Genomic DNA, 27681 nt, shown 5'->3' with positions numbered 1-27681 from the left:
TTGATAGACTTCGGCACCTTTCATCAGACAGGCAGAGATATTGCATAATAATGACCACAGAATCTCCTTCCTTTTTAATCTGGTGAGCAATACACACTGCCAGTCCACAGCCTGATACTTGAAGATCCAGGAAAAATATACTATTGTTGGGGTTACCTAACATATCTCAGATGACTGATTTCTTAAAATATTTCCATTCTACATTAATTCATTTTGATTCACCACTCTTGTGGAAGTAATTATCCTTCTGCTTTTCAGATTCACTCAGATTCATTTTAAACATTTTAAACAGGCAAACTTAAAATGAAAACAAGTTTTGTTCTAAAAAAACAAGGGTTAAGTTTATTTGAGATCTATTATAAAATGGATACAGAGTTAAAAAACTTGCACACAATATTAAAACACATTTTTAGATTATATTTAATGCCAAGACTTCTTCTCAGCTTCTCCAGTATTTCAACTAGGGTTTTAGGGACATGCATATGTTTTCATTTTAAATGTAGCCTTTTTATGCCAAGAGATTTTCGCTCTGTAGTTGTTCATTTTTTATTTTAGTAGATACTTCTGTGCTTTCAGGACCACTTAAGCATTTCTCTTTCATGTCAATGCCTGAATACATTCAACTACAATTCTTCACCTCTTTCTGATGAGCATCTAAATTGTCTTCTCATAGCCTGAAGAGAAACTAAGATCATGAACTACTATTATTTCATCGTGAATTTCAAAATACCTCATAAATAAGTTTCATTGTAAAGTGCAAGTCTCAAAATATGGGTTCATCTTAAGCAAAAGTCACGATCAAAATAACTGATAAACACTTGCATACGTGAGAAAGAACATAACCCAAGAGATCTAACTAATGGAAGCAAAGTGAAAAATCCATGTAAAATACTGTAATACACTTTAAAATCCTAATCAACCAAATACACACATATAATGCCTTTTATTACATGCAAAGAACTCCTACAGAGCAAGTATGTTTGCAGGACAAAAATCTGCCATATAATTGTTATATTCAGTTGCAGTCTCATTGGCTTTTCCTTTTTTCTCCTATGAAATTCTGGGTTCCCTCCTTTCAGTAGGTGAAATAACTGAATTTTTGAAATTCCTTGAAAAATCAAATATGGACACTATGAAGACATTTGATAGATTTATAAATATTTAATTTAAAAGTAAGATAAAATGTAACTCTTCCTATTCTGGAATTGCGTTTCCTATTTAAAGAAACCTTTACTGTTCATCAGGTTTCAAATTTATCTCTAGCATGTTATAACTCACATTATAAAGTCATATGAAACAACCATTTGAGACAGTGACCCACTATATTGCAAGATTCATGAGAAGATGTTTTGTACTTTGAAGTATATTTGAAGCATCTTAAAATTATTTGACAGACTAGAACACATCAGTCTAAAAGTAAACCATAACATCATGAAAAGTTAAAAAATGCTTCTTTCCCCTTCCAAAATGTGAACTGCTATGATCATCTGAATTTATTGATTCTACAGAGGTAAAAAATTTAACTTTATTATGGGAGGAACTAGTAATTACACGGACTGTTTTCCACAGTTTTCATATCAGCTTGAAAGCTTCATATATGGTTCATATATAATAACCAATGCATCAGTTGCAAAGTAGACCAAATATGCACTACATCCTTTCTCTTCTAATATTTTCACAGTATGATTTCAGATTATGCTATAAGCTTTTAAAATACATAAAATTGCATATGTACACATTGTTAAAATTGTGATTACTTTCACAGATTGGTCCATTATTTTTTAGTAGATATGTAACAAAGAATGAGTCTTCCATTTAGATGAAACATATGATACCATTTTGAATTAAAATATTAACATTTAATGAAACATTTGTAGAGAACAAATAATGTAGTTTTATATTACTTAAACATTCCTTCTGTTTATAATTAAGGGAAAATTCATGAATGCACAAGATCATATTCTGCAACCAGTATATTCACTAGTAATACAAAAAAAATAAGATAATTACTCACAAAATAATGCATTTTTTCACTGGCAGTTAGTAGCAGAAGATGTCTATTTTTATTTTCTTATATTGCCATAGTTATCATAAGCTTTTAGACTATCTAATTCCCTTTAAAGTAATACATTCATCTCTGTTCCACTATACAGGAATCTTAGGAAGACTAGCTTGGTAACTTCTGCCCTACTTGGGCAATGTTACACATCCAGTGCTAGGCAGTATGAATACCTCCATACTTGCGTGAAAGCTATATTCAATAATCATAACCAAAGTTGGATGTCTGTTGTGTTTGACCCTATCTACTCAACTACAACATCTATTACAACAAGCCAATGTTGTGCCCCATTCCAGGTGAGCATATGGGCACAGATGTGTTGTGCCATCCACTGCCTCACAACTAGCTTGACTGCACATGAAGTAGCTATGCAGCTTTGATTTCCACCTCTAGTATGACCAACCCCAGCTCAGGCTTCTCTGTACTGTGTCCCATTGACCAGTTCATCAAAGTCCGTACTCGGTGACGGCAGAGTTGTCTCTGCAGGCTACCTCTACAACTAGGGAAGGAAGCAGACATATTGCTAGAAAGGAAAATACATGCACACATATTCATCGTAATTTGTCAGACTGAACACCAAGGGAGACCTGTATTGCATGCCAAGACAGTCCCACTTCTAATCAGATGCTGTCTGCTAATATTCTCCTTCCAGAAAAACAAAAATCCCCAACAAAAACTATAAATTATTTTAAACATGGGTCTTTCAGTGACCTAAGAAACTCTGTGCTTGTACACCTCAAATACAGACAGCCTATATAGCAATAAAAAAAAATCAGAATTGTGACAGGAAGCTTAATGGCAAAAAGATAATCCTCCAGAAGTAGAAGACAACTATCAAGCTAAAATTAGCTAATTGGTATATGGACCTAAGTGACCTAGATAACTTGAAGAGAATATTACAGCTGAATGAAAGGGGGTAGAAAGCTACTAAACGTGCTTTTCTTCCTTAGAGGTAAAGGAATAACAGAGAGAGGGTGCATTTTTTCTACAAGTCATTTTGCTCATAATCTTATAGAACTGGGAAAAATAAGGTTTAAAAGATACTTGTGACCTGTTTGACCTTTTTCACATATCTTTCCTGTCAACCCACAAACTAAATGTATTCAATGAACTAGAAAAACACAAGGGAAAAAATAAAGTTTATTTAAGACTAGTTTTCTCCCTTTGGCTAATGGGGAAATATAACTGGATGGCTTAGTGTGGTGTAGAAGGTCACTGCATATAGCTTAGGGCTCTGAAATGTAGAGGTTTTCAAGTGTATTTCCATTACTTCCTGAGAAGTTAATAAAAAAGATCTACTGTACTAACAAAGAGAACACAGTAGTCGGCATGTCTTGTATTCAAACAACTTTTTTTTTTTTTTTTTTTTTTAAAAATCATATTCAACATAGGGTTTTTAAGTGCAAATGAGAAAATTAGTTCCAAAAAGACAACCTCCCCATCCCAGATTCTCAGGGAAGACAGTCTGGTGCACTTTTATGAGGAAAGTACTTTCTGCTTTGATGGTTTATCTTCCCCCCCTCCACCCGCTCTTTTTTTTTTTTTTTTTTCTTTTTTAAACTTCTGAGTTTAAGCAAGCATTTAATATTTGGGAATATTTAGTCAAAGTTTACACAATAAGTGTCCAAACCAATTTAATAAACTGTGCTGGTTTCGGCTGGGATAGAATTAATTTTCTTTATAGTAGCTAGTATGGGGCTATGTTTTGGATTTGTGCTGAAAACCGTATTGATAATACAAGGATGTTTTAACTGTCTTTATCCAACCCACGAGTTTTCTCACTTTTACTCTTCTGATTCTCTCCCCCATCCTGCTGTGAGGGGGGTGAGCAAGCAGCTGTGTGGTGCTTAGTTGCCAGCTGGGGTTAGACCACATCATAAGCTTTCTTGTACTGACTTTTGAGTGAGAATATTAAGTGCATTTCCAGTATTCTTTGATATACAAGGGGAGATCATTTGGGATTCTACCCTTAATTTCTACAGTATTTAGAGAAGGAAGAATAGAAAACTGGTTTTGAATTGGTTACTTAAGCAGGCTCAAGGACACAGTGGAGTTGTATTTTTTTGTTTACCTCGAATCTCAGCAATCTCACTTTTCAGATTTCTGTCATCATGAGATTTGTTTATTATTCTTACAGGATTAGAATTATAACAGTGGCAGCTTTTGTTTCAATTTCTATGTTCCATTTAACAATTTTTTGGTACTATATAATTTCTACCATTTCTTTACAACAGTGTACCCTACCCAGGGCTACCACACCTTCAGGTTTTTTGCTAGATACTGCCAGGCTTTCCACTCTAGACATTAGTTTTGAGAGACTGCTTCATCAGGCACAGTCAATTCAGACTCTCCATCCTGGGTCCTAATGCATGCAGAGCCCTTCTCAGTTTGAGCCTGAATCAAATAATAGACTCACATTAGAGACTCTCTCCTTAAATTTATCTGAAGGAGAGGACAGGTTTCATATATATTTGGTTTGGATAGCAAAGAGCAGGGAGACTGCACTGCTGAAGAGGTGGTGTGCAAGCAGCTCTGGGGCTGGGCCAACTGAAGGAGATAAATCACCACAGACCACTTCCTGGGTCAGCCACTTTGTAGCTGGACATAACATAGAGATATAAGCATCTGTCCTCCAGACTCTGCATTCATTCCTGCCTCCCAACACACTGAATTCCCTCACCCTCCCAGAAGTGATTTGGGGTGTGTTCATTATTGTCACAGACGGAGTCTCAACCTGGCCTTTAGCTTTTGGATTACTATTTCTGTGCCTATGAGGGCCATTTTTATGTTATGCTAAATATAGTGTCATTAATATCTCACTATGGGAAGTGATTCTCATTTCCTGGGGGAAAAAAAAAGTCTTGAATATTCTAATGCATAATTAGCATGAAATTATTATAAGAGAGTAAAATAAGAATTGCTATTTTTGGCAAACCAAGGGCTCTTCTAAGTTCATCCAACTCTGATGGTGGCCTGCACTCTTTTAAGAACAGAGTATAAGGATAGGACAATTGTAAAATCACATAGTGATTCAGAATAATGCTCGAATTTTCTGTGAAACTATTGTTAGGAATTTCCCAAGACAAAGTTCTGTTCCATAATGTTCAGAATACTCAAGATGGACTTAAATTTCATGCTGATGTGATTTGAAATCTGTCAATGAAAAAATCAAAAAGTGAACTTTTTTTTTTTTTTAACATCGCAGAAAAAGATATGTGACACTAGACAGCTCAGAGCGGTATCTTCTCCTTTAGAACATACACTATGCAAAAACAAAGGAGAAACATAAGCTTTATCTATTTTTTTTATATATAATTTTTGTAAACAAAAGCTGAATATTATCTGCCATTTAATCACTTAGACATTCAGTATCATGTAATTCTTCTGGGAGTCTTTGGTTGTTTTTATCTAACCTGAATGATTCTAAACCATCAGTAGTTTTGCCACCTCCCTTTACCAGATAATCATCATCTTAAAGGAAATTTGCATGCAATTCCACTACTAAATTTCCTCCATTGTGTAAACTGACTTCATTTCTATCCTTTGTTTTCTGTCTTATAGCAGGTCTCTAAAACATAATGTCTTTTTCATTTCATCTTTTAAAAAGAAAAAATGTCAAAATATTCACAGACACCCACTTTTTCTGTTTCAAACATACGTATGTATTCGTACTGACTCCTTTGAAGCATTAATGCAATTGTGAGGTATGGCTTCCTTGCAAAACTATATTGCAAAACTATATTGACCCTATTACATCAGATTCATCCACATGTCTAGTAATTTGCACTATTTCTGCCAGATAGAAAAATAGACAAAGTAGTTAAAAAATACTAATATCATTAGCACCCTCCTTTGGATATAAGGTGAAATGAATCACAGATTACAAACCAATTAATGACTTGTAGTTTATATTTAACTTTCTTAGGATCCATTGTTTGTTGCAATTTTATATTTTTATTTCTTTTAGAATGCCTGACTTCTAATGCCACTGAAATTAAGACCGATCCTCAGAATCATGCTATGTAAAAAAAAAGTGAGCAACTAAGCACAACACAGCTGCTCACTCACTCCGACCTGCCCTGTAGGGGGAGGGGAAGAACTGTAAAAAGTAAAAATTGAAAAAGTAAAACTCGTGGGTTGAGATAAGGACAGTTTAATAACTAAAATAAAATATAGTAAGAACAATAATATTTAAATAAATATTATAATAATTGTAATGAAAAGGGATATTATAAAAAGAGAGAGAAATAAAACTGAAATTAAAAAAAAAATCAAAACCCACAAGTAATGCACAACGCAATTGCTCACCACCTGCTGACCAGTGCCCAGCCATTCCCCAAGCAGTGATCTGCCCCCTCCAGCTAACTGTCCCCAGTTTATATACTGAGCATGATGTCCTGTGGTATGGAATATCCCTTTGGCTAATTTGGGTCAGCTGTCCTGGCCATCTCCCTCCCAGCTTCTTGTGTACCCGCTTGCTGGCAGAGCATGGAAACTGAAAAAAAAAGCTTTAACTTAGGATAAACACTACTTAGCAACAACTAAAACACTGATGTGTTATTAGCATTATTCCCACACTAAATCCAAAACACAGCACTGTACCAAGTACTAAAAGAAAATTAACTCTATCCCAGCCAAAACCAGGACAAAAGTTACTAATGTGGGAGGCTTCCACAGTAAGCGAAAGTAGAGAGCATTCATTTAGCTACTAAGCTGTTGCCTAAACTCCCAGGAGTGCTCCTGTGCAGAGTAGACACAGCCTTCCCTTACCACCTCAGCTTTGCCCCAGACAACCACGCAAACCAGTCGTTTGACACCAACAGAAAGAAACTGTTGACCTTCAAGGTGATCTTTTCAAACTCAGAAACACACTAGCTGATGAAACCAATAACAACTTGATAAAATCATGGCAAGATGAATGAGAAAATATTCGACTGAGAGACCCGTGGGATGCCTAGACCAGAGATCACAGAAATAAGGATCTGTGACAGATTGACAGATCACATTTGGAGAGCCCAGAGGGGACCACGGATGGAGCCAGCTACTAAGTGAGAAGCTGCATGTATAGAACCTCATCCAGCTTGGTAAGAGTGTTCTTTGGGATCACCAACACTCACCCAGCACCACACACCCCCACCACATGGGCACCCTCACCCCATCACCTGTCAGGCTGCCTGGGAGACCATGGCTGCCTGCTGTCACCAAGGGCTGAAAAGGTGGCGAGTCCTGTGGTAACAGGTCAGTACACAAATGAGCTGGTGTGTTTTGTGTTTTCGTGACTATGAAGGCTGTCAACATATCAGGTAAGATGGTGATTTTGTATGATTTAGACATTAGTAAAGAGATATATAACAATAACTGGAAAATTGTTTTATGTAATAAAGGATAGCATAACTCCATATACCTTGTGTTAGTTGTCATTCAATTCAACCATCTCTCTGAAAGACAGTGCAGTGTTCTAGTTGTCCTGCAGCACATGCTGTTTACAACCTGATCATCTAGTAGCCTATGTGCTCCCTGGCATGTTTCCTGCTTGTGAGTTAAGGGAAAATGTTTGCTTTACTAATTTTTAAGATCTTAGCATAAAAACACCCTCACCAACCCCCTAAAAAAATATCAAAACCACACCCCAGTATTTTGGACTCCCTGATTATTGTTTCAATTGCAACTTTTCAGAGACATTTTTTTCTGTTTTCCTTATTTTTTTATATAAAGCCCAGTTTGTAAGGATCAAAATTTAGTTCTAACTGCCTCCAGGAGATGCATCACTTAATCCTAACTCTTTTAATAGATGTAACTATTGCTCTTAATATACTATATAAAATAATATATAACATTTCTTAAAGACAGTCAGGTAAGAATACAAACCCTAATTAGTGTGAATAGGTAAACTCAGTTCTGTGCCGACCTAAGTGGAAGTTAAAAGATCACAAAATGTCAAAGGAAAGATGCATTGGGTCTTTACCATAGACAAAAAATATTAGAAGAAACTGCTTGAATACTGCTTCAGTTTTCAAAAGCATGAGATGAGATGGTAAAACATCATATCTGATAACTTTATATAAAGAGATTTTATATTGTTAAGATTATTTTTTTTAAATGTGGTTTCTAGCACTGACATATACCACTGTAGTTCAGCAGGTCCTGTTCAGAAACACCTCCCTTGAAACTTGACTGATGAAGGTTTTGCCTTCACAGTTCATTTCTCTGTTAATGTTTCTTTGAAGTAGTCTTTATTCTTGATTTTGTGTTTGTAGCTTTCTGTTTTCATTTTGTAATTATATAATCAGCATATCCATATATTTCATATATGCACATGAATTTGCCACAAATCTTCACTCTTTACTTCTGAACTTACAGTGTGTAACCAAGACAAGGAAATTTGTTTTGATCTTTTTTTTTTTTTCTTAAACAGAGGTAAGTTTATGATTTTGATAGGCGATACACCTTGATAGGTACATTCACTTCAGGACTCCAATATGTTGCTTCCAAGGTGCCTGTTGGTACAGAACACTTTGATTCTGCTTTGGAGTTCTTTTTTCCTCTTCAGCACAGCTTCAGTTTTTGAAGTTAAATATTACCATGTGGATTTAATTTGTCTTGCTTTCTTCTATGAAGACACCACTTTTGAATGCATATTTGTCAGAGTTATAAAAAAACTTACTGACTGCAACAGCCTTATGGATGGTCCAGGACTGAATCAAGACTTGATTTTCCTCTTGCTGTGAGGACTGACTAGTTGCTTTAAGAACGTCTCCCTTACAATGCCAGAAAAATTAGAGTTTATATCTTATTCATACATGGCATTTACAAAATCTGTGACAATGACTGATATTTTTCAGTGCAGTCTCTCTGAACTTCTTCAGTATTTTAGAGTCAGTGCTATCAGGGTGGCAAGATAATAGTCCCTCTTTCTGAACATGGAATTTTAATGCTGCATGCATTAGTTGCATATAACCCTATAATAGAACCCTGTTTCTCCAATGTGATAAACTGTGTGGCTTATACATGATTGCAGTGTGTGTCTCATGTCTGGTTTCCTTACACCAATGCCAGACATGCCTTTTATATGAATTTTTCCCAAAGAAAATTAGTCCTTAACTTAAAACACAAGTTTTATATCACTGAGGACTTTAAAGAAAAGAAAAAAAAAAAGTCAACATATTTGCACATTACGATATTACTTCCTTTTTTTTTTTTTTTTTTTTTTGTAATCCAGTACACAGTAACTCTGTTCTGAGACTACAGAATATATAGAACGTATGTAGTCTGCTTTCTGCTCTGACAAAGCCTGAGACTGATTTCTCCTGAGGCTTAAGACTAGACAAAAAAATAGAAAGTACAACAGTACCATTTAACATGTTCTTGATAACTGTGCTTACCTGTGTCTTGTAAATTCTTAGAACTTCCAATAGAATTAAAACTGGAATTACAATTTTTTATTATTATTCTCAAAAAGTAATGTTGGGGCTTTTGTTTGTTTGGGATTTTTTTTAATGTAAAGGATTTTTTTGTTACTAATAGCTTTGGATTTTCAGTAACCTTACATATATATATATATATTTTTTTTTTTTTTAAACTGCACCAGACTGAAGAGAAGAAATTCTGTGTTGTGGATTTTTTTTCCCTGAAATCTTAATTTCAACAGAACCAATACTAAGTAACTGAGCACAGTAAAAGCATCCTATTTTTGTCAGCAATATATACTCTCACACTAATATTACCAGGAAGTAAATGTGATCGGTTTAAACTGGCAAATCAATCAAACGCACTATGAAAAGAAGATAGAAAAGAAAAATGGCTATTCTGTGTAATAACACCTGTCATATAGATCTTTCTTTGAAAAAAGTGAAAGTATTAGCAAAGTCAGTGACATGATTATCAATATTTAATCAGACTGGGATACTAAAACAGAGTAAGAAAGATTTAGAAGTTAGGCAGCATTTCCAGAGCAGGAAAAAAGAGGGGCGTTTTTTTGGTAACTAATTTTCTGTCTTAAGACTTAATAGGGTGTCTATGTCGATTTAGCCACCACTGCTGAGAAAGAACTGCAGATACTATGTACAAGGTGACAGTTTTTCCCTTTCAAAACAGCCCAAACACATGATTAGAGAAAGAGCAGAGGAAAGCAGCTGTAAAAATCATACCTATTCTTGAAGTGTTGGTCCAGAAATACCTCCAAGATCTGACTGAGCCCCTTTATATGCAGAAGACAGATACGGAAGTTTTTGTGCAAATATGGTTATTTGCAACCTTGTACAAATAAGGTTAATATTTTTAAAAATGCCCTTCTACCATAGGACTATCTTTCATAATGTTATTTTTTCTGTCTTCAGTGCAAGGTAGGACTTAAAATACAGGCACATGGTTTAAAGAAATTAATCTTAACAATAGTTGCATTTGATCCAGGTGTAAAATCATGTTCATCAGCACACCCTCTGAGGAAACAGAAAGTCTTTGTACACAATGTAGATTTCTCAAAGCATAATAAAGGAAGTGAAATGCAAAAATGTAAGTGCTTACAGAACTGGGGTAGCGCCATGTCATCATCACCAACATCAAAACATCAGCAACCAAGAATGCAGTATGTAATATGAACACAATCTGCCAAAAACCAAATACTTTTGGTTTTGGAGAGGGGTTTTTTGTCTTTTTTAAATTTTTTTCCTCTCTGAGACTTGCTTTTAAAAAAATATTTTATGCATTTAAACACATAGGAGGAATGGCCAAACTTCCTGATGTCCAAAGCAGCCTATAGAAGGAAGTACGTATGTCTGAGAGGCACAAGGTGTACCCACTACCTCAGGCAGATGGAGGTTTAAGAATGGTACACGGCTGCAGGGGAGGGCATCAGCTCACTATGAATCCTATCCCGAGAAGGGTGCAGCTGGGCTGGTGACAGACAAATCACTCCCTGACTTTGAGCCTCACTGACTGACACGACATGACATGACACGACACCAACAGAAGGAGATGTGCTGGATCTGTTTAAGAGGTGAAGGAAGTGCAAGAGGGATAGGTGTACCACTCCTAAATGTACATGCTTGCCATCTTCTCTTTTCCTCTCTCCATTGAACCTTAGCCACGTAATAACTCTTTTGCAGTGGGGGGAGTGGTCAGTATGAGTTGCTTGAGCTTCAATATGTTTACATAAGAGGGCATTTAGATAAGTGGGGACAGTAGCTCAAAAATTTTTTTTCTCCTGTTTTTAGTTTTCAGCTTTCAGTCTAAGTATACCATAAATCCATTAAAGCCTTATTTGCCTGTATGAAGAGTTTTGCTTTGGAGATTCTGAAGATGATTAGATGTAATGGTAATGAATTCTGTGCACGGAAAGGATGATGTCTACTGCCAGCAACAATCATGCAAATTTGTAAATGTTTACAAATTTGCAAGCTAGACATATGCACCACTGAGACCAATATTGTAGTGCTATATTTATCTTGTTCTTATTCCCCCCTCAAGATACGTACACAATAACAACTTCAAGAGAACAGCATGTATTCAATTTTCCTTAGATTAATCTTTTTTTACTTAAAGTAAGTGCAATAAAAATGTATGAGAGTTTGAATAAAAGTCTAGGAAGTGCAAGTCCAAGTGTGAGAAGGAAAAGGTGAAAGAGTTCAATGAAACTCACTTGACTATTTTTTTTCCCCCCAGTAAAACATATTAGAAATGAAAGTCCAGTGCCCTCTATTGCCGGCAGTAGTGATTGCTTTGCTTGCTTGGCATGTGTAATGTATCTGAGGGAAGCCCTTGTTATTCTGCAAGAGGCTACAGAAACAAGAATGCAAAGACAAATGATTTTAACATAATAAAAATGCATATATTTTAGTCCAGCTAATATAATACTTTTATTAATCCACTCCAAAGCTTCAAATGAAAGGTCTGGGATACTACATTATCATAGAAGCATTTAAAATGCAGTCTGTATTCACTCAGACGTTTCTAATGGTGAAAGCGTTTTGTCATGCTTATTACTTAAGTTAATATGCTTGTACCTTTTTTTGGAACGGAAGTCACTTTAAATGGGAAACATTTTAAGCTTCAGAATTTGATTCAGAAAAGTAACATAACCCTTGCATGTGCAAACAAAAGATACTGAGAATATGACATAATCTTCAGTGACTAGACTGCAGCAGCAACAGCTCTACTGCTTCCTGACTGGTGGGGACTCCCCCGCTGAGGGCTGCTCTACACATGGGGCAGGGTGGCTGTGGTGCCAGGCCTGGAGCTCCCACGGACACCTCAGCTGGGGAAAGGGATCAGGCTCAGAGATGGGTATAAAGTCCTGGTGGAGGCAGACCCCCACTGTCTCCAGGGAAAAGCTGCTCCTGATCTGTAGCCAGTTTTGCATTTATGCCCACTAAGGCAAAGCAGAGAAAATATGTCACTGCTTGTGCAGTCAAGGGAACAGATAGAAGCAAGTCTCACTTGCAAGCAAAAGGTCTTCCACGATACACGGCCAGTAACCACAGCTCCACCAAAAGATGTGCAGATAATTACTTGGAAGGAGAAGTTTCACTTTTCATCAAAGTGAAAATGAATCTGCTCTCCAAGAGCTGTCTTGTTTAATTGCAATCATTTAGACATTTGTGGGGGAAAAAAAAAAAAAAAAAAAAAAAGAAAACACAACCAAAAAAAACCCCTACCAACAACACAAACGGCAAAGTTATAAAGTCTTCTGGCAATGGGAGAATGTTATGAAGGAAAAACATTAGAGGATCCCTTTTCCTCACACACACATAAAAAAACCTTTGCCGTTTGAACATCAACTTAAAAAAAAAAAAGCAACCAAAAAAAATATACAGATAGTCCCATTAGCTTTTCGTTAACCTCAAACGTCTATCTTTCCTTCTTTGAAGCATAAACAAATACATTTTTGTCCTTTCTAGTTTTTCAGTGAAAGGATCCTTCTCTGTACTGACAATTTTCAAGGCATCTCCAGCTGCGTGGCTGCCACAGTAGGTCATGCAGCTTGCGCTTCTGATGTTAGCAAGAACAGAGAAAACAGAGAAGACCGCCCTCTTAAACAGTACTTTGTTTCTGTCATGCTGCATTGTGACACCACTCAGCTTCTGGTGTTCCTTGCTTTTACACTAAGTGCAAAGGGATTAATCCTCTATTTTAATCCCTGCCAACAGCAGGCCTCTACATTGAGCAGAGTTAAATATTGATAAATATTAAATTGATAAGGGAGACATGACCTAGTATTTTGCCAACAGTAAGCTGAAAAAGTACTTTAGAAGCAAAATATAAAGAGTCATCAAGTTTATAAATTTGAAAGCTTGCACACAGAATTGATGTTATCTGCAAAATTCAAAGTGTATTTGTGCCTTTAAACTGTGGTGGTTTCTGTTCATATTAGCTTTCTGTTCATGGTAACTTTCTTGGTCATACAAAAAAATCTATTAAAATGTATTAATAGATAATAGAAGTTCTGGAAGGAAATTCTGAGCAAAATAAATGGCAATATTATTGCTATTGGTATTACCTTAAAAAGTACAGCAAAAGTAATTTTTGTTATTTTTCATTCCAAAGGGTATTTATGTGAAACATAAAAAATATTCACACAGCATGTATCACATTTTACTACATCGTTAAGAAAAATGCATAATATGGAGACCTAACAGGTAATTTACTGTATGTAAATGCAAACAATTCTGAGCACGTGTTTTGCCTGACACTTGCTTATGTATTCTGGAGATATCCAAAAAAGGAATATCACTTAACATTTCACAATGCTAATGTGTTTTCTATACCAGGTTTAAACATCATTTGGCTTAAAAAAAAAGATGAAAAGCTTTTGCTTTAATAATACAGAATAGACATGATGGGCCTTTGGTGTGCTCTTGCAAGACGTATTATAAAAAGGTCCTTGTCATAAGAAAGCCTGATATTTTAAAACAGTATGTATCCCAAGGGTAGTGTCGATCACACAGAGCTGGAAAGCAAAGTTAAGCACTATTAATCTTCAGCAAGAGTTCTGGTTATTTGCCATGCTGTAGCAGAGAAAAGTCATTTGGCTCCCACATTAGTAAACTGCACTTTCTTATCACTTTCGCTGTAGCACTTAAAAACACTGGCAAGAGAGACACAGAACAGATTAATTAGGTATTTAGGATGGATGAATATCAATTGTGGTGTCTTACCAACATCAAATAATATCAACTATATTTTTTTCAGATTTATTACAAATGATACAATTTTAAATCTGTGTGGATTTCTGAACGTTTTTCAGAAAATAAAAAAAAAAAAAAAAAGTTATGTGGCTGCTCCAAAGCTATTATCAATGTTTAGTTAATGGATTGAGCCGATATCAACCATATTCACTTTTAATATGCAGCAATTAAAGATCTGATCAGGGTTTTACAACAGATACAATTGCAAAATTTTACTAACAATCCATTTTTTGTCTGTCCTGGAATCAGTGTTTTTACATGTGATACCTGATCCTCCTTGACATTTATCTCCAAATTAGTGCTCCTTAGATGAAGAGAGCACAGTTTTTGGGTTTGGTGAAATTCAGCAGAACTCTACTGACCCAGACAAGAAACAGATACGGCACAAAACCAGAAGCTTTTGAAGTGAGCCATAGCATGAATATGCAGTGTCAGCAATGAAATTACAATAAATGCTACTTCATAACCTGTTAGATGCAACACTGGCTATTATAATGTGAGTGTTCGTTGCTCAGTTGTACTATTCCTTAAGGCTGGAGTGGGGTCAGATTCCAACCCTCCTTGACTTTGATCACAATTACACTTTATAGGTGAATGTTTCACCAACTCTTTTTACCTCTTAATTGAAAAGAGTAAAGCTTTTTGCCTTCCCTCACCCCGTAACTAAGAAAAAATGCAAGTGAATCTAGTTTGCATTTGGTAAGAAAAAAAAAGTTCAATACTCCTGCCTCTTAATTCTACCTCAACACAAACCAGATTGGGTATCAGATACTGTAGGGAGAGCTGATTTCTGTTTTTTTGCTGAAAACAGTGATGAAGGCTGTATGAATTATGCAGACTGAGACCACATCTACACTGCAGTGTCAGGCACTGGTTCAATACACTGTAAAAATATAGGACTGGATGCAAATGCTTTTGACTGGGAATGGCTGCAGGATAATCTATGGCAACATGGAGTTCAGCAAACTTCTATTTACTCTGTTTCTCCAACAGGCTTTTGTGCAGGCACTGAATTCTACGTAAACAGCTAAAGCACCACAGTTATCCGGAAGAACTTTTCTGAACTTGTCTACAATGATATTAAAATTTGTCCTGCAAAGCCAGTGTTGACGTACTCTACTCTCTAGAACTCAATTCTAAAACTGAAATCCTACAATCACCCACACACCCTATTGACTACTTTTATTATGTGAAACAGCTAGGGATCTTATCTAGTCTTGTAGATATGCATATGCAACTACTGTTCTGCTTTTAGAAAATACAATACACCAGCAGACATCAGTGAAGCTTGAACACACTGATCTGAACTTCTAAGTATAGGATTTAACTCTAATTTTCCTACTGGTCACTCATCTAAGCAACTGTCTTAATTTGATGTATAGGTTAGTCATTAAGTAGCACTTTGGACAGGGCTAATACTGAACATTTTAATCTGTGTTTTTGTGATTTGCTGCCAACCTCCCTCCAGCTCTTTTTCTTGATTATTAATTGTAGCCCAGAAATATGGCCAAAGCAATGGTACATCTGATGGAGTTTGACATAGATTATTCACTAGGGTTAACACATTTCCAAAGAAGCTAAATCTTAAAGAAATTTGACAAATGAAACAGTTATTGTCTTCTCCACAAAGCTTCACCAGTTTACTCCCCTCCCAGAGTCTGCAACACTTACACTTCATTATGAGTGGCTTTTAAAATTTGTTTTAATTTAAAGTGATAGCACAGAAAGCTAAACAAGCCTGTGAGCAAAAACAGCTCTGCAAACTTCTCTATCAGATGCCAGATTTACAATAGCACAGTCTCTCTGTATATCAAATATTTGACATACTTCCTTGAAAGGTCAGTAAACATTTCATCTGTATCAGTTATTTTTGTTATCTGATATGCAGAAGGCATTTAATCTACAATCACAAGAGACCACTAAAGTGAACGGGAGTCTTGAATAACTTCAGTTTGTCCATGAACTCAAGAAGAGGGAAAGAACTGAGACTGTCACCACACCTCCTATCATGTAAGCCACACACAAACTCTGGGTAATTAGGAAAATATTTTGACTGCTACAAAGTTCAACTAAAGCTGTAAGCAATGCTCCCTTCTGTGTTCCTTTCATTCCCTGCATTTACCAGTTGCCTGAACAATCAAGCTGCTATCAAAACAAATTCAGTAGTAAAAAGTGTATTTAATTTTGTTGACTGTTATTCTGCTAGCCACATGTATCTTAAATGAGGCTGTCAACCTTACCTTCACTGGCACAGGCGGTGTCTTTAGGTTCTTCACACGATCGCTATGAAAATGGGAATCTAATTCCACAGTCACCGCACAAACAACTACCTCTTAATATTTTCACGTGTCTATAAAAGCTGCCATTTTTCACAACTTAAACTCTCCATTAAAAGGATTACCTGCCAAATGATCTTGTTCTTCCATAAAGCTAAGTCATGAAATATTGGGTATCTTTAAATTTACTTTTGTATTCTGCTTTTTTCAGTAACAACAGGAGGAACACCAAAGCATGAGGCAGAGAAAACATAAAAAGTTACCCAATTTTTTTCCCCAAGAATCTATCATGCTCTGTTTTCTGACTCTTGCTCCTGCATGGTTGGAGATTAATAATTTCAGTGTTTACATGAAGAAGTGTGCCATTATATATAATGTCTTCTCTAACTGTGTAGTGGAATTTTCTCCCCTTTTGTAGCAGAAATGTGGACAACCTATTTAAACCTCTGCATTTACAAGCAATTTTCTGACATTCTTTTTTTTTGATAGTGCAGATTAAAATGTTGAAAACTCATTCACAAATTACCACTCTTTTATGAAACCCACTTACAGGTTAAGATGGTGATCTCAAATTAGCCATAGGGGTAGAACCTAAAATTCAAGCTGCCAAAATTTACAATGATTAGCTACTTGCCTTCTTTGTACTTACAACAGATACTGTTATTGCTGACATTAAAACTGTCAGTACTTTGAGACACTCTGTCCACAACGAGGGAACAAAATTAATTGCCAATATTTCTTTAGTTATAAGAGTAGCTCTTTCCTTTTGGGTTTTGGGGTTTTTTTTGGTGCTGGCATTTTCAGGTTTTCATTTTAAAATTAATTGTCATTTACAAGCTTTTTCATACATGCAAGTAAAGAACATTTCCATCTTCAGTAATGTTTTCTATTTTGAAGCCTATTATGCAATGAACAACTAATAACATTTAACCAGTGAGACAACATAAGTTCATTTAAATAGGGTACAGGCATTGTTAACGTAATTGTTGTGGCTGTTTCAAAGTTCCAGCAGCTCATGATATATTTGCATTCTCTCAAAATACATAGTTAAAATTCTGTGTTTAATCCATAAACAAAGGTTTCAGTTATTTCATATTTTAAAAGTTGATATCTGAGCAAAAGCTATCATATGCAGGACTAGATATATCTCTTGTGAGAGCTCTAATTATAGTTCTATTATTAAAAACTAGGTTACAATATGTTCCTTTGCTATCATTACGTACACCCTGCAGAACTTCATTATTTTATAAATAAAATCCTTCTGAGGACAAAGAAAAGCTTTTTCTGAATAAAAAAGATATTAAAGTAATATGCTCCACATTTTAGAAGTTACTTTAAGTTTCAACTTATTGCATGACATTTAGATGGTAAAGCAAGAAGATATCACTGAAGAAGTCATACACAATGTCTATGATCTGAACGAGGAAAACACAAGGGTCTCTTGGATTATATTCTCCCATTTCTCCTATACTTTTCATTTACCCAGTGTTTTATCTCACAAACATTAAAAGCCAACTTTTGGTCTATCTTACTGCAACAATGATGAGTTTCTTATAGATGAGTCTCATACTGTAATCTTTAAAGCACAGATTTTCTGCATAATCCATTTTCTGGCTAGTAAAAGGAATAGGAATTAGACAGAAACCTGTTTTTTTGAGAAGCTCTAAGAGACACCTGCAAATGCATTTCCCCCAGTTTTTCCATTTAGAGCACCCTGCCCAACCTGCCAGAAAAAGTTTCGAGAGAGACATGGGTTTACCTGTAGCCACAGTAATCTTGCTGACAGTTCTGCTAGCTTTCCTAGATACCCTTTCACAGACTTCTTAGTAGCACTCCAGAGGTTTCTAGATTCTGCACATCACAGACAGAAAACTGCCAAGATAGTGTGGTTGAGAATTTGTTATAGATTTCATGTAGAGACTCGACTCCTTAGATAAGAGGTAGCAGAGTTCAGTGCTGAACCCAAGGAATCAGAATCCAAAGTATCTACACATGATCCAAGCAAAACATTACTGTGTGCATGGCCAGAAGAACAACTACTTCCCTCCAGGCCTGAGATTCAAACAACAGATTTTTTTTTTCCTCACAAATAAAAATGATACACGAGTTCTTAAGTTAGGTGGATGACACATAAATTAAAAATTTATTTTTCACCAATTTACAGCTTCTGACATTAAAAGCATTATTTGTATTTACATCACTAATCATGTGAAAGCAACTTGCACATGTGAGTGTTTTGAAAGTTCAATCTGAGAATAAGTGTACTGAGACACAGGTACTCTAGACACTGAATTTTCAGGAAAGGAATACAGATCTTTGGGGAGCAATGATCTATAGACCCAACACAAATGAAGATTTAGAACATTTAGAACTAAGCTTTTACTTTGATTGCATAAGTAGGGTTTGTTTAAGCTATCAAGGGTGGTGTATGGGTAAGAACTGTATAAAACAATGTTTTACAGTTAATGACCTGGACTTCACTATTCACAAATAAGAGAAAATGAGTGATGTAATATATTCCTCTGACTTAATTCCAATCTTGTAGGCTAATCTGCTCAAAACAGCACCTCTACAACCACATAGGAGTGAATAGAAACCAATTCTACAGTGAAAGTCATTTATTTAACACCTTTACAAAGCTAACAATGATGAGAAATCACTAACCAGGAGTAGCCCATTAACTGAAATCAATTCCACAGCTAGAATCAGAGATAGATTTGAACCACTGAAACCAAATCAGAATAAGAGGGATAAACTATAGATTGCACATCGAGATCCACTTCCATGGGGTGAAGACCACCTCTCCCAAAATGTCTTGGTCTTTAGAAAAGGGAGAAACACCCTGCTAGGACAGCACACAGCTATTAACTATGACCACTTACAGCTGAATACAAGCAGGGAGGGCCTCCTGTATTTCTGTCCTGAAAACCCTAGAGAGATGAAGCTTGCATGGTGTGTGGCTGCACTGAAGAGCAAACTATGTTTTCTGCATGTGTACCACACAGACAGCCAGCAGGTATTGCTAAGCTTACCAGACATACGTGATTTCCAGTTTCAGACCATGCATTCTGATGTTATGCATAAAAATTTTGTAGGACAAGAGTAATTTGTCCAGGATTTAAAGATCAAGGGGTTTTTGGTAGGTTGATTGTTGAAATAAAAAGATGCTGTCCAAAACACAGGTGATGCATGAGGCAAAGTAAAGCTCAAACCATAGTATTTAGGTTTCCCTCAGAGTCCAAATGAAGTAGATGGAGATTAGTACTTCTCCAGTATGTTTTTGAATGAATGTTCAAATACAACTAAAAATGCTATTTATAGAACTGAAGTAAAAGGTAGGTAAACACCATTAAAGAACAATCCACTGAACCAGAATTGGAGGAAAGACATCTAGATCATTCAGACGACTGAGTGAAACCTACCATTAAAAGCATCTGCTGATAGGTCATATTTTCTAAACCCTTCATAACGTTGGTTGTTCTTCTCCAGGCTTGCTCCAAGTTTTCTCAGTAATTACAACCTTTGCTATTCCATAAAACAAACATTTCTGAGAAAGAAATGTTCTAGGAACATGACATTTTCTTTAGATGTAGAAGCAACAGTTACTCTTAGTTTTCTGTAACCATTTCTGTGACCACAACAAGGCCTAACTGCAATACATTTAAAATTAGCTTGTATCAGATGACTGCCACTGGGGCTACTTCTTCATATATGGAACACCAAGATAGTAAATTACTCAAGCTAAAATCTCACCATTGCCAAATAAAATAATTACATCTTTCACCTTCTGTCAAGCACTTCCATTATCACAGCCATAATAAATTTGCCTTTATTCTTTTTGCAATAGTACCACGTTGCTGACTAATTTTGTTTGTGATTCACTGCACTTCCCAGAGCTTTTCTTTGCTTTTTTATTGCCAGCCCAGTTATTCCCCACTTCCATATGCATACATTTTACGTCTGTCCTAAATATAATACTTCACACTTGGCTGGTAATTCATTGATGAATTTGAGACCATTTGTTCAAGATTATATTTCATCCTCATGCAGTCCTCCAAACTGCTGGACACCTCTGCTGTAAAGATGCTGAGCACAAATGTGTGCTGTCTAAATCACTTGAATCACTATTACAAAATTCTCTAGACCATGGAAAACTCCTGTGGGACTCCCTGTTGGATTGAACCACTGCTGAGCATGTTTTTCAACATTATGGTGGTTGTATTCTCCTCTTTTTTTATGAGGAGAATCAGATGGGACACAATCAAAAGCATGACTAAACAGAAGGTATATCACAGCTACTATTTAACTGTTGTCTATTGCCAGATAAAATGACAGATTATGGAATTGATTAGTTTATTATTGGCAAATACAGTTCAGTAATTATCTTCCAAGAATTTAAAAATGTTTAATCAAATGAATAGTTTGAGCTCCATTTTTCCTCTGTATTAAAGATAAAATTATTGTATACTGGCAGGGGGGCCTCCTTTAAATAAGTTAATTATTTGGTCTTTTTTCCGGTACATTTGAGATCTTGAACATTCTGAGATAACAATTTCAAAACATATTATAAATTACTTTCGTAATTTGCTGACTTGATCACACCTCTTATCTTTGACATTGCTCCTTTCCAATTCATCTGGTTTTGTTAAATTTGTGCTTGCAATTCAAAACAAGTAAAGACAACCCAATAGAGGAAACCCCTTCATATATTAGGAACATAACAAAGGAGTCCAACAAACAGTAACACATCTGCATCACTACTTTGAGAACAGGCAAGGTAAACTGAGGCAAAGTACATTTTGAGAAGAGTGGCTTCTTACATTTCAATCTCTACAGAATTCAAGGGAATAAAACTTGGACACTTTTTCTAATAAATCAGTCAACTGCATTCCACAATATCTAAAATTTGTAACTGTTACCTTGAAAATTAAGCCTCAGTAGAGGAATATCAGGGTATTTTTACAAATATACAAAACATATTTTGGTTTATAAATAAATAAAAATATTTAATTACCTTAGCAAACTGTGCATTTATCCATTTTGTGAATGTTTTCTTTTGAACATCTTCTCGTTCATCTGCCAGAGAAAAGTAAAGCACTTCATTAGAATTATTCAACAAAACAATGCAATATTATTGGTTAAAGCTTCAGTCTTGGTTTGTAGTAAAGCTACTGCTAACAATTCAAGCACATTCAGGGCACCTCTTCATACATTTTTGATCCATGACAATTATATCAATGTATTTTTGAAAGTCGATAGGTTCGCTTCATAGTCATGGTCTGTATCCTTAGCTCTTCTCACCCATGCTGTAGTTACTATTCTTCTGAAAAAGAACATGTTGCAGTAGGATCTGAAATAATCCCATTCAAATTTTTCATTTCACAGAAGTATTTAAAAAACATCTTACCCAATGGTTTTGGCAGCAGGAAACTCTTCTACAGCACTTTCAGAAAAGTACTTGAAATAACAAGTTTATATTAATGTCCTCAAATTTCTCGAGGAAGCGAACCCTTCTGGACCACAATGATAGTTCTCCACTGAGAGCTCCTGCCATACCTTACGTCTTTCCTGCCTTGCAGCTATTTATCTGTCACAATTTGTTATATATTTTTTCATCGGTGGGAAAAGAAAAAAAATCCACCCATTTTTTCAAGCATACATGAAATTCCTTCTCAGTTCTTTAACAGAAAAAAAAATTATAGAGGGAGATGATTATCTTAGGCCTTGATTTCTGTATCTAAGTTATAAGTGCAGTCTTGGTGCAGGATGGAACTGGACACACAAAGGTACAATTCTGATGTATATTATGTAGATGGGAAGAGAAAGATACCTTCAAATTAGAACCTAATAAGTATTTGCTCAGAAAGATCTATTAGACATCATCCTTGAAATGAAACAGAAAGGGAGACCTCTTTGTATGACAAAGTCAAACTGAACTAGAATAAAGGGCATATGTGGAAAAGGCTGCAGAATGCTTGTACTAAAATAAAACTCAGTCAATGCTGCCTTTTGGTTTGCAGTAAAATTCTCTACACTTCTTAAATAAAAAGGGATATTAAATTCCCATCTGAAATGTTCAGCAATTAATAATGTTAATGGATTCAGCTGAATTTGAAAGGCAGGTAAAGATGAGCTACATGAGAAATGCACAGCATTAATAATGTACTTTGCTTTCCCTCCCTCCACCCCTCCAAGGAGACAAGGCAAATCTTTTTGATACAAACATATCTTTTGTTCTTAAAACTCCACCTCAATAGCACGTTAAAAGTGCCTTTTTGTAAGAATGTTTTCCATTCTCAACAATACAATATACTCATGAAAAAATAATTCTAGAGTTTGTAAAGGTACTACTTCATTATAAAAACCTTCTGCATACAGAAAAGAGAGTGTTCTAATTGTTTTCAGGTGATCATGACTGAAAAGATTGACAACACAACAGCACTAATGGAAACATGCCATAGCATTACATCAAGCATTACATACATTCTGCCACCACTAATATATGAGTATTTGCTACAATAAACTTTCTAAAGTTCTACTGCTGTGTATCCCAAATAACGCTGCTTGCTTGATCCCTTGGCTGAAAGTGATTTGGATAGATATTAATCAAAAAGCAACAGCATGTGGAAGAGATGCATGCTTTTGGTAACAAATGATGCTAAAGATGTTAAAAGTAGTATTTTTCCCCACAAGCATCACTTCTCTCTTTGCTGACCGTTTTAAGCTGTTTATTATATGAGTTTTGACTTACTCCAGCCATGTGCAATACACAGAAGATGGGAGAAGGAAGATGCATTTTGGTGGAAGATAGAAAATTCAATCCGATGTTGTATTACAAACTTCTTCAGCAACTTCATATAAAATATTACATATAAATAACTACTTCTGTTTAATCACCTCTGATAAAAATGCCAAATGCAACCTTAAAAAGCAGTAGAAGAAAAAAGTATGTGGCATTTAGCAGGGAAAAGGAAAGAGGAAAACCACCTCTTTCAAATATTCAAGCTTCTACTTTTCCACCCCAGATACTGTAACAGTATATTCGGCAACAGTGTGTGGGGATTTTTTTCCACAAAAATATATGCCAGAGATTTAACTGCTAGTCACCAATTAATTCATGTCCATTAAGCTAATAAAAAACAGTGTCTCCTGAGGAAAATAAGAGTTAATACCACAATCTGAATATTTGAAACTTATTCAAAGTTCAGGCAATGCTTCGCCACCTTTGCAAACACCAATCTATTCCATTGTTGTCATGTATACACAGAGATCATTTCAAATACTTTTATCTCTAGATGCTTGTTCTGACAAGTTTATACCACAGCAATTTGTTAGTGACAGCCTCCTAACCTAAAAAGGAATCAATCTTTTGGTTATGCATGGCATGATTTCCCCACAGTAAGCATGTTCTCCTAACCCAGATTTACAGACTGAATGCTAGATGTGGAAGCTGAATGACATTTGTCTGGATGCTGTCAAAACGTGCCAAGAACACTCATCTGCCACTTCCATAATGCTGTTTATAACAGATCCTTCAGCAGCGAGCCGATAAATGCCCTTGCAGGTGTTTTTACTGTGAGTCAATATGAATAATCAAATGGTCAGGCAGGTAATTCCTTGGGCTGTTCAAGAATAATATAGTATGTCTACTTCTTTTCTTTCAAGCTGGAAGAATTGCAGAACATCATACTGTCTGTCTTCAGGTTAAATCTAAACATAAAACACTTCATGGATCCTGAATTACTTTATCGCAATAATAATGTAATCACTTCCCACAGCAAAAATATGCTTTCGCAAAATGCTGGACATAGAATGGAACAGGCTTAACCTCCTTTCTGTAGGCTATCAGCTCAGAAATTTAACACACTGAGGCCTATATAAAGCCTTCCAGAAAAAAAAAAGACTGATCTGTGAGATTTATGTGATTTTCATGCACTAGAGCCTCTAATACCACTGAACAGACCTTGTTCTAACTAGAACACATTCCCAAATGGATCTTACAGTTCTGATATATTTCTGGTAGGATGAGCATCCAGTTTTGCAACTGTGAATGCAAACCTCTTGAATTAGCTAACTGCACATTTGGCTTTAAAAGTATTATTCCAGGCTAGAGCTCATGAGAAATTATGGCCAGGAAAGAATGTGCAGTATTAATGGAGCTAATCATCTGACAAAGGACAGTTCTAAGATTTAATCAGGTGGCAAGGCTAATAGACACAAGTGATACAATGAAGAATGCTTAAGAACATGCAATTAGGATTCAGTGGGACAAAGATGCTGTTATTAATGGCAATTATTTACCAGGCAAGTTTCCTAGATACTTAATGAAATAGCTTATGTTTGCAACCTACTACGTAAATGAAATTCCCTTCTATTTTCCACAAAACCCCCCATTATTTTGTCATCTCATAGTAAACCACACATTCTACTACACTTATTTTTCCAACACACACACCCCTCAAATACCACCAAACATATTAAATAAAAAAAATGGCAACAGGAAAAAAAATCTTTTAAAATATCTGGTATACTCTAGATACTATTTTGAAACTATACAGCAATGTTAACAAGTCATATCAAAAGCAATCCTTTGAAACAGTGTGAGCTGGTAAGTAGTGAGCAGATTTTAAATGAACCAAGGTTCATAAACATACAGTATACATGTCACTACATCATTCCATTTGTATGATAAAAGCCGCTCTCCCACGGAAGACGTGGAGTGAGGGGAAGGAAACTTCCACTTTTTGGTGCATCCTTCCCTATTTTTCTAGAGGATCTTCAGCCTCTCTTACTCTTGACACACTTAAATAAATAATGCTTTCACAGACTCAGAGAATTATTGAGGTTGGAAAGGAGCTCTCAATGTTATCTGGTCCAATTCCCCTGATCAAGCAGGGTCACCTACAGCAGATTGTCCAGGACCACACTGTGTCTGGTTTTTAATATCTCCAAGGATGGAGGCTTCACAGCCTCTCTGCCTATAGACTGCAACATCAAGACTGCATCCCTCCTACCATCTGCAGTTTACCTTCCACAGATGTGGGTACTGGTTTCTGACGCAAGTGGCTTAGGAACGAAAGTGCATTGGCCCTTCAGGAATATGGGAAATGATCCATAGCCTCAGATTATAAACTTTAATTTGAAACAAACAAAGCATTGTCTTTAGGATATCAATAAAGACATTACATAATATGGGTAGAATATTTAAAGCACTGCATAGACAGGCAGTGATAGGAGGCTTAGTTGTGTGATTGAAGATTTTACACACTCTTCAGTAAGCAGTTCCATCACAGGTTGAAAGGAGACTTGTCTTATTCTGTTACCCACGTGTTGCCTTGAGCTGGATTAAACAATAATTGAATAGCTATGTTTTGTCTACCAGGTACTATCATGAAGAAAGAAGAAAAAAGAAAAAGAAAAAAGATTCCCATAGACTAACTGTAAACTTTGAAACAATGTTGTTAAGGTAGGTGTCAATTCCTTCATTCACAGCAGCTGCAGGTTCATCGGAACACTGCACTTTAGAGAATAAAACCATCAAAATTGCTATTTTATTTTCTAGCAGCCCAACAATGCAGATTTAGAAAAGGCCAGGATTTGCTTCAGTGGGTGGGAGCGAATACCAGCAATGGTGGGAGCACTAGGAACAAAAGAGGCCACAGATAGTCACATCATTGATACTTTGGCTCCATCGACTCACTATTCTTAGAGATTTCTAGCATATTGTTACAATACTATTCCAGTAACTACAACTGCTGAGAAATGTTCCCTTCCCATTCTCGCTTAACTGAAGGGGGAAGAAGAAATCAATGCAATACAATGACTGAATGATATGTGAGTGGACTAGCTTTGATTCTTAGTCATTGAGGTCATCCAAGACATTCACAAGCTGACAGGAAATACAATAGACTGCTTTGACAGACAGCCAATGATTTTAAGTCTATTGCTCATGTAAGGCAATATGTAACAGACAATTCTTTGTCCATCTTCTATAAATATACTGATGAGCAGTGTGTTGACTTTATCTGAATACTTTTAAAACTCCCTGATCCATATACTACCCCTTGAGACTTTACTGTGGAACCTGAGTCAAATCACCATAATCAGACCATCTTAGGCTTTTCAAAACACTGATGAACCTATTCAAAAGCTCAGGAGAAATGGGAGAATTTAGCATCCAGAAAACTCTTGTTAATATTAAAAAAAACCAACAACAACAAGAAGAAACCCCCACCTCAGTCCTTTGAGAAATAATGTATCAACAATTTCTGAGGACATTCCGTAAGATTGAAGGCAAATTTAGGAAAGGATCAGGGGTATTACCATACTGAAGTCTGCTCCCCCCCATCCCCTCTTTCAAATACAGGCACTCAGAGAGAGGGATTCCATTTACTGCTCAGGGGACAGAAGAGAGAATGGCTGTAAGACCCAGCCTACAAGATTTCTGCTGACACCATAGGCCTACATTGAACCCCAGGATAAGAAAGCCTTTTATTTTTCTAATTTCCTTATGTTAGCTGGAATTGTTTTCTCATTATAAATGTTTAAGGGAAACTGCTTCCTGACTTTTCTCCTTTTTATTTTTTATTTCTTTAAAGCATTACAAGTGTTTGTATAAGGTCTCATTCTTATGACCCAACTTTGCCTAATTAGCTATTTAGGGAAAAACTACAGAGTTTTATGATGAGTATGGATGTCATGGGGTACAAAAAAAACCAGGAGAAGCATAGAGGATAAAGAACACAATGGAGTGCCAGCCTGGAACAGAAGGAAAGAGAGGAAAAGAAAATAACAAGAACAATAAAAAAAGATGAGGAAGGGGTAGAATAGAAGACAGAATGGGAGGGAAACACCTTTTCCCTGGTTTGTGGGGAAAAAATGGAAAAAGGCATGGAGAAGTAGAAGTGGGATGGGAAAAGGCAGAGACAAACTCTTTCTGGAAAGAAAAACAGATGTGGCATTGCTTGTGATATCTGTTAGCTAGAAGATCATATGCAGGGAAGCAGTGGACTTGACTAAAAGAACTGTCGAAGCATGTGCAGCAAACCAGCGTAGTGTGATCTGCCTCCCCAGGCCATTAACCACTTTAAAAAAAAAAACACAAAAAAAATTTACTATCATCCAAAAATACCAGGATAATGCAAACAAGCTACATACGATCCCT

The 27681-nt window shown here is 36.0% G+C and overlaps 1 protein-coding gene across 6 annotated transcripts in view; it reads right to left on the bottom strand.

The window, feature by feature from the left end:
* DMD (dystrophin) overlaps positions 1-27681 on the bottom strand; it is a 1208865-nt gene that overhangs the window by 997599 nt on the left and 183585 nt on the right. For all 6 annotated transcript variants that reach the window (XM_074905425.1, XM_074905436.1, XM_074905445.1 and 3 more), the window contains exon 2: positions 21532-21593. In XM_074905425.1, the coding sequence (XP_074761526.1) occupies positions 21532-21593 (62 nt within the window). The remainder of the gene's footprint in view (positions 1-21531; positions 21594-27681) is intronic.

The sequence above is a fragment of the Athene noctua genome, chromosome 1, assembly GCF_965140245.1.
Source record: "Athene noctua chromosome 1, bAthNoc1.hap1.1, whole genome shotgun sequence".
NCBI lineage: Eukaryota > Metazoa > Chordata > Aves > Strigiformes > Strigidae > Athene > Athene noctua.
Note: the sequence above shows the minus strand (reverse complement) of the source record. Positions and strands in the feature narration are given on the sequence as shown.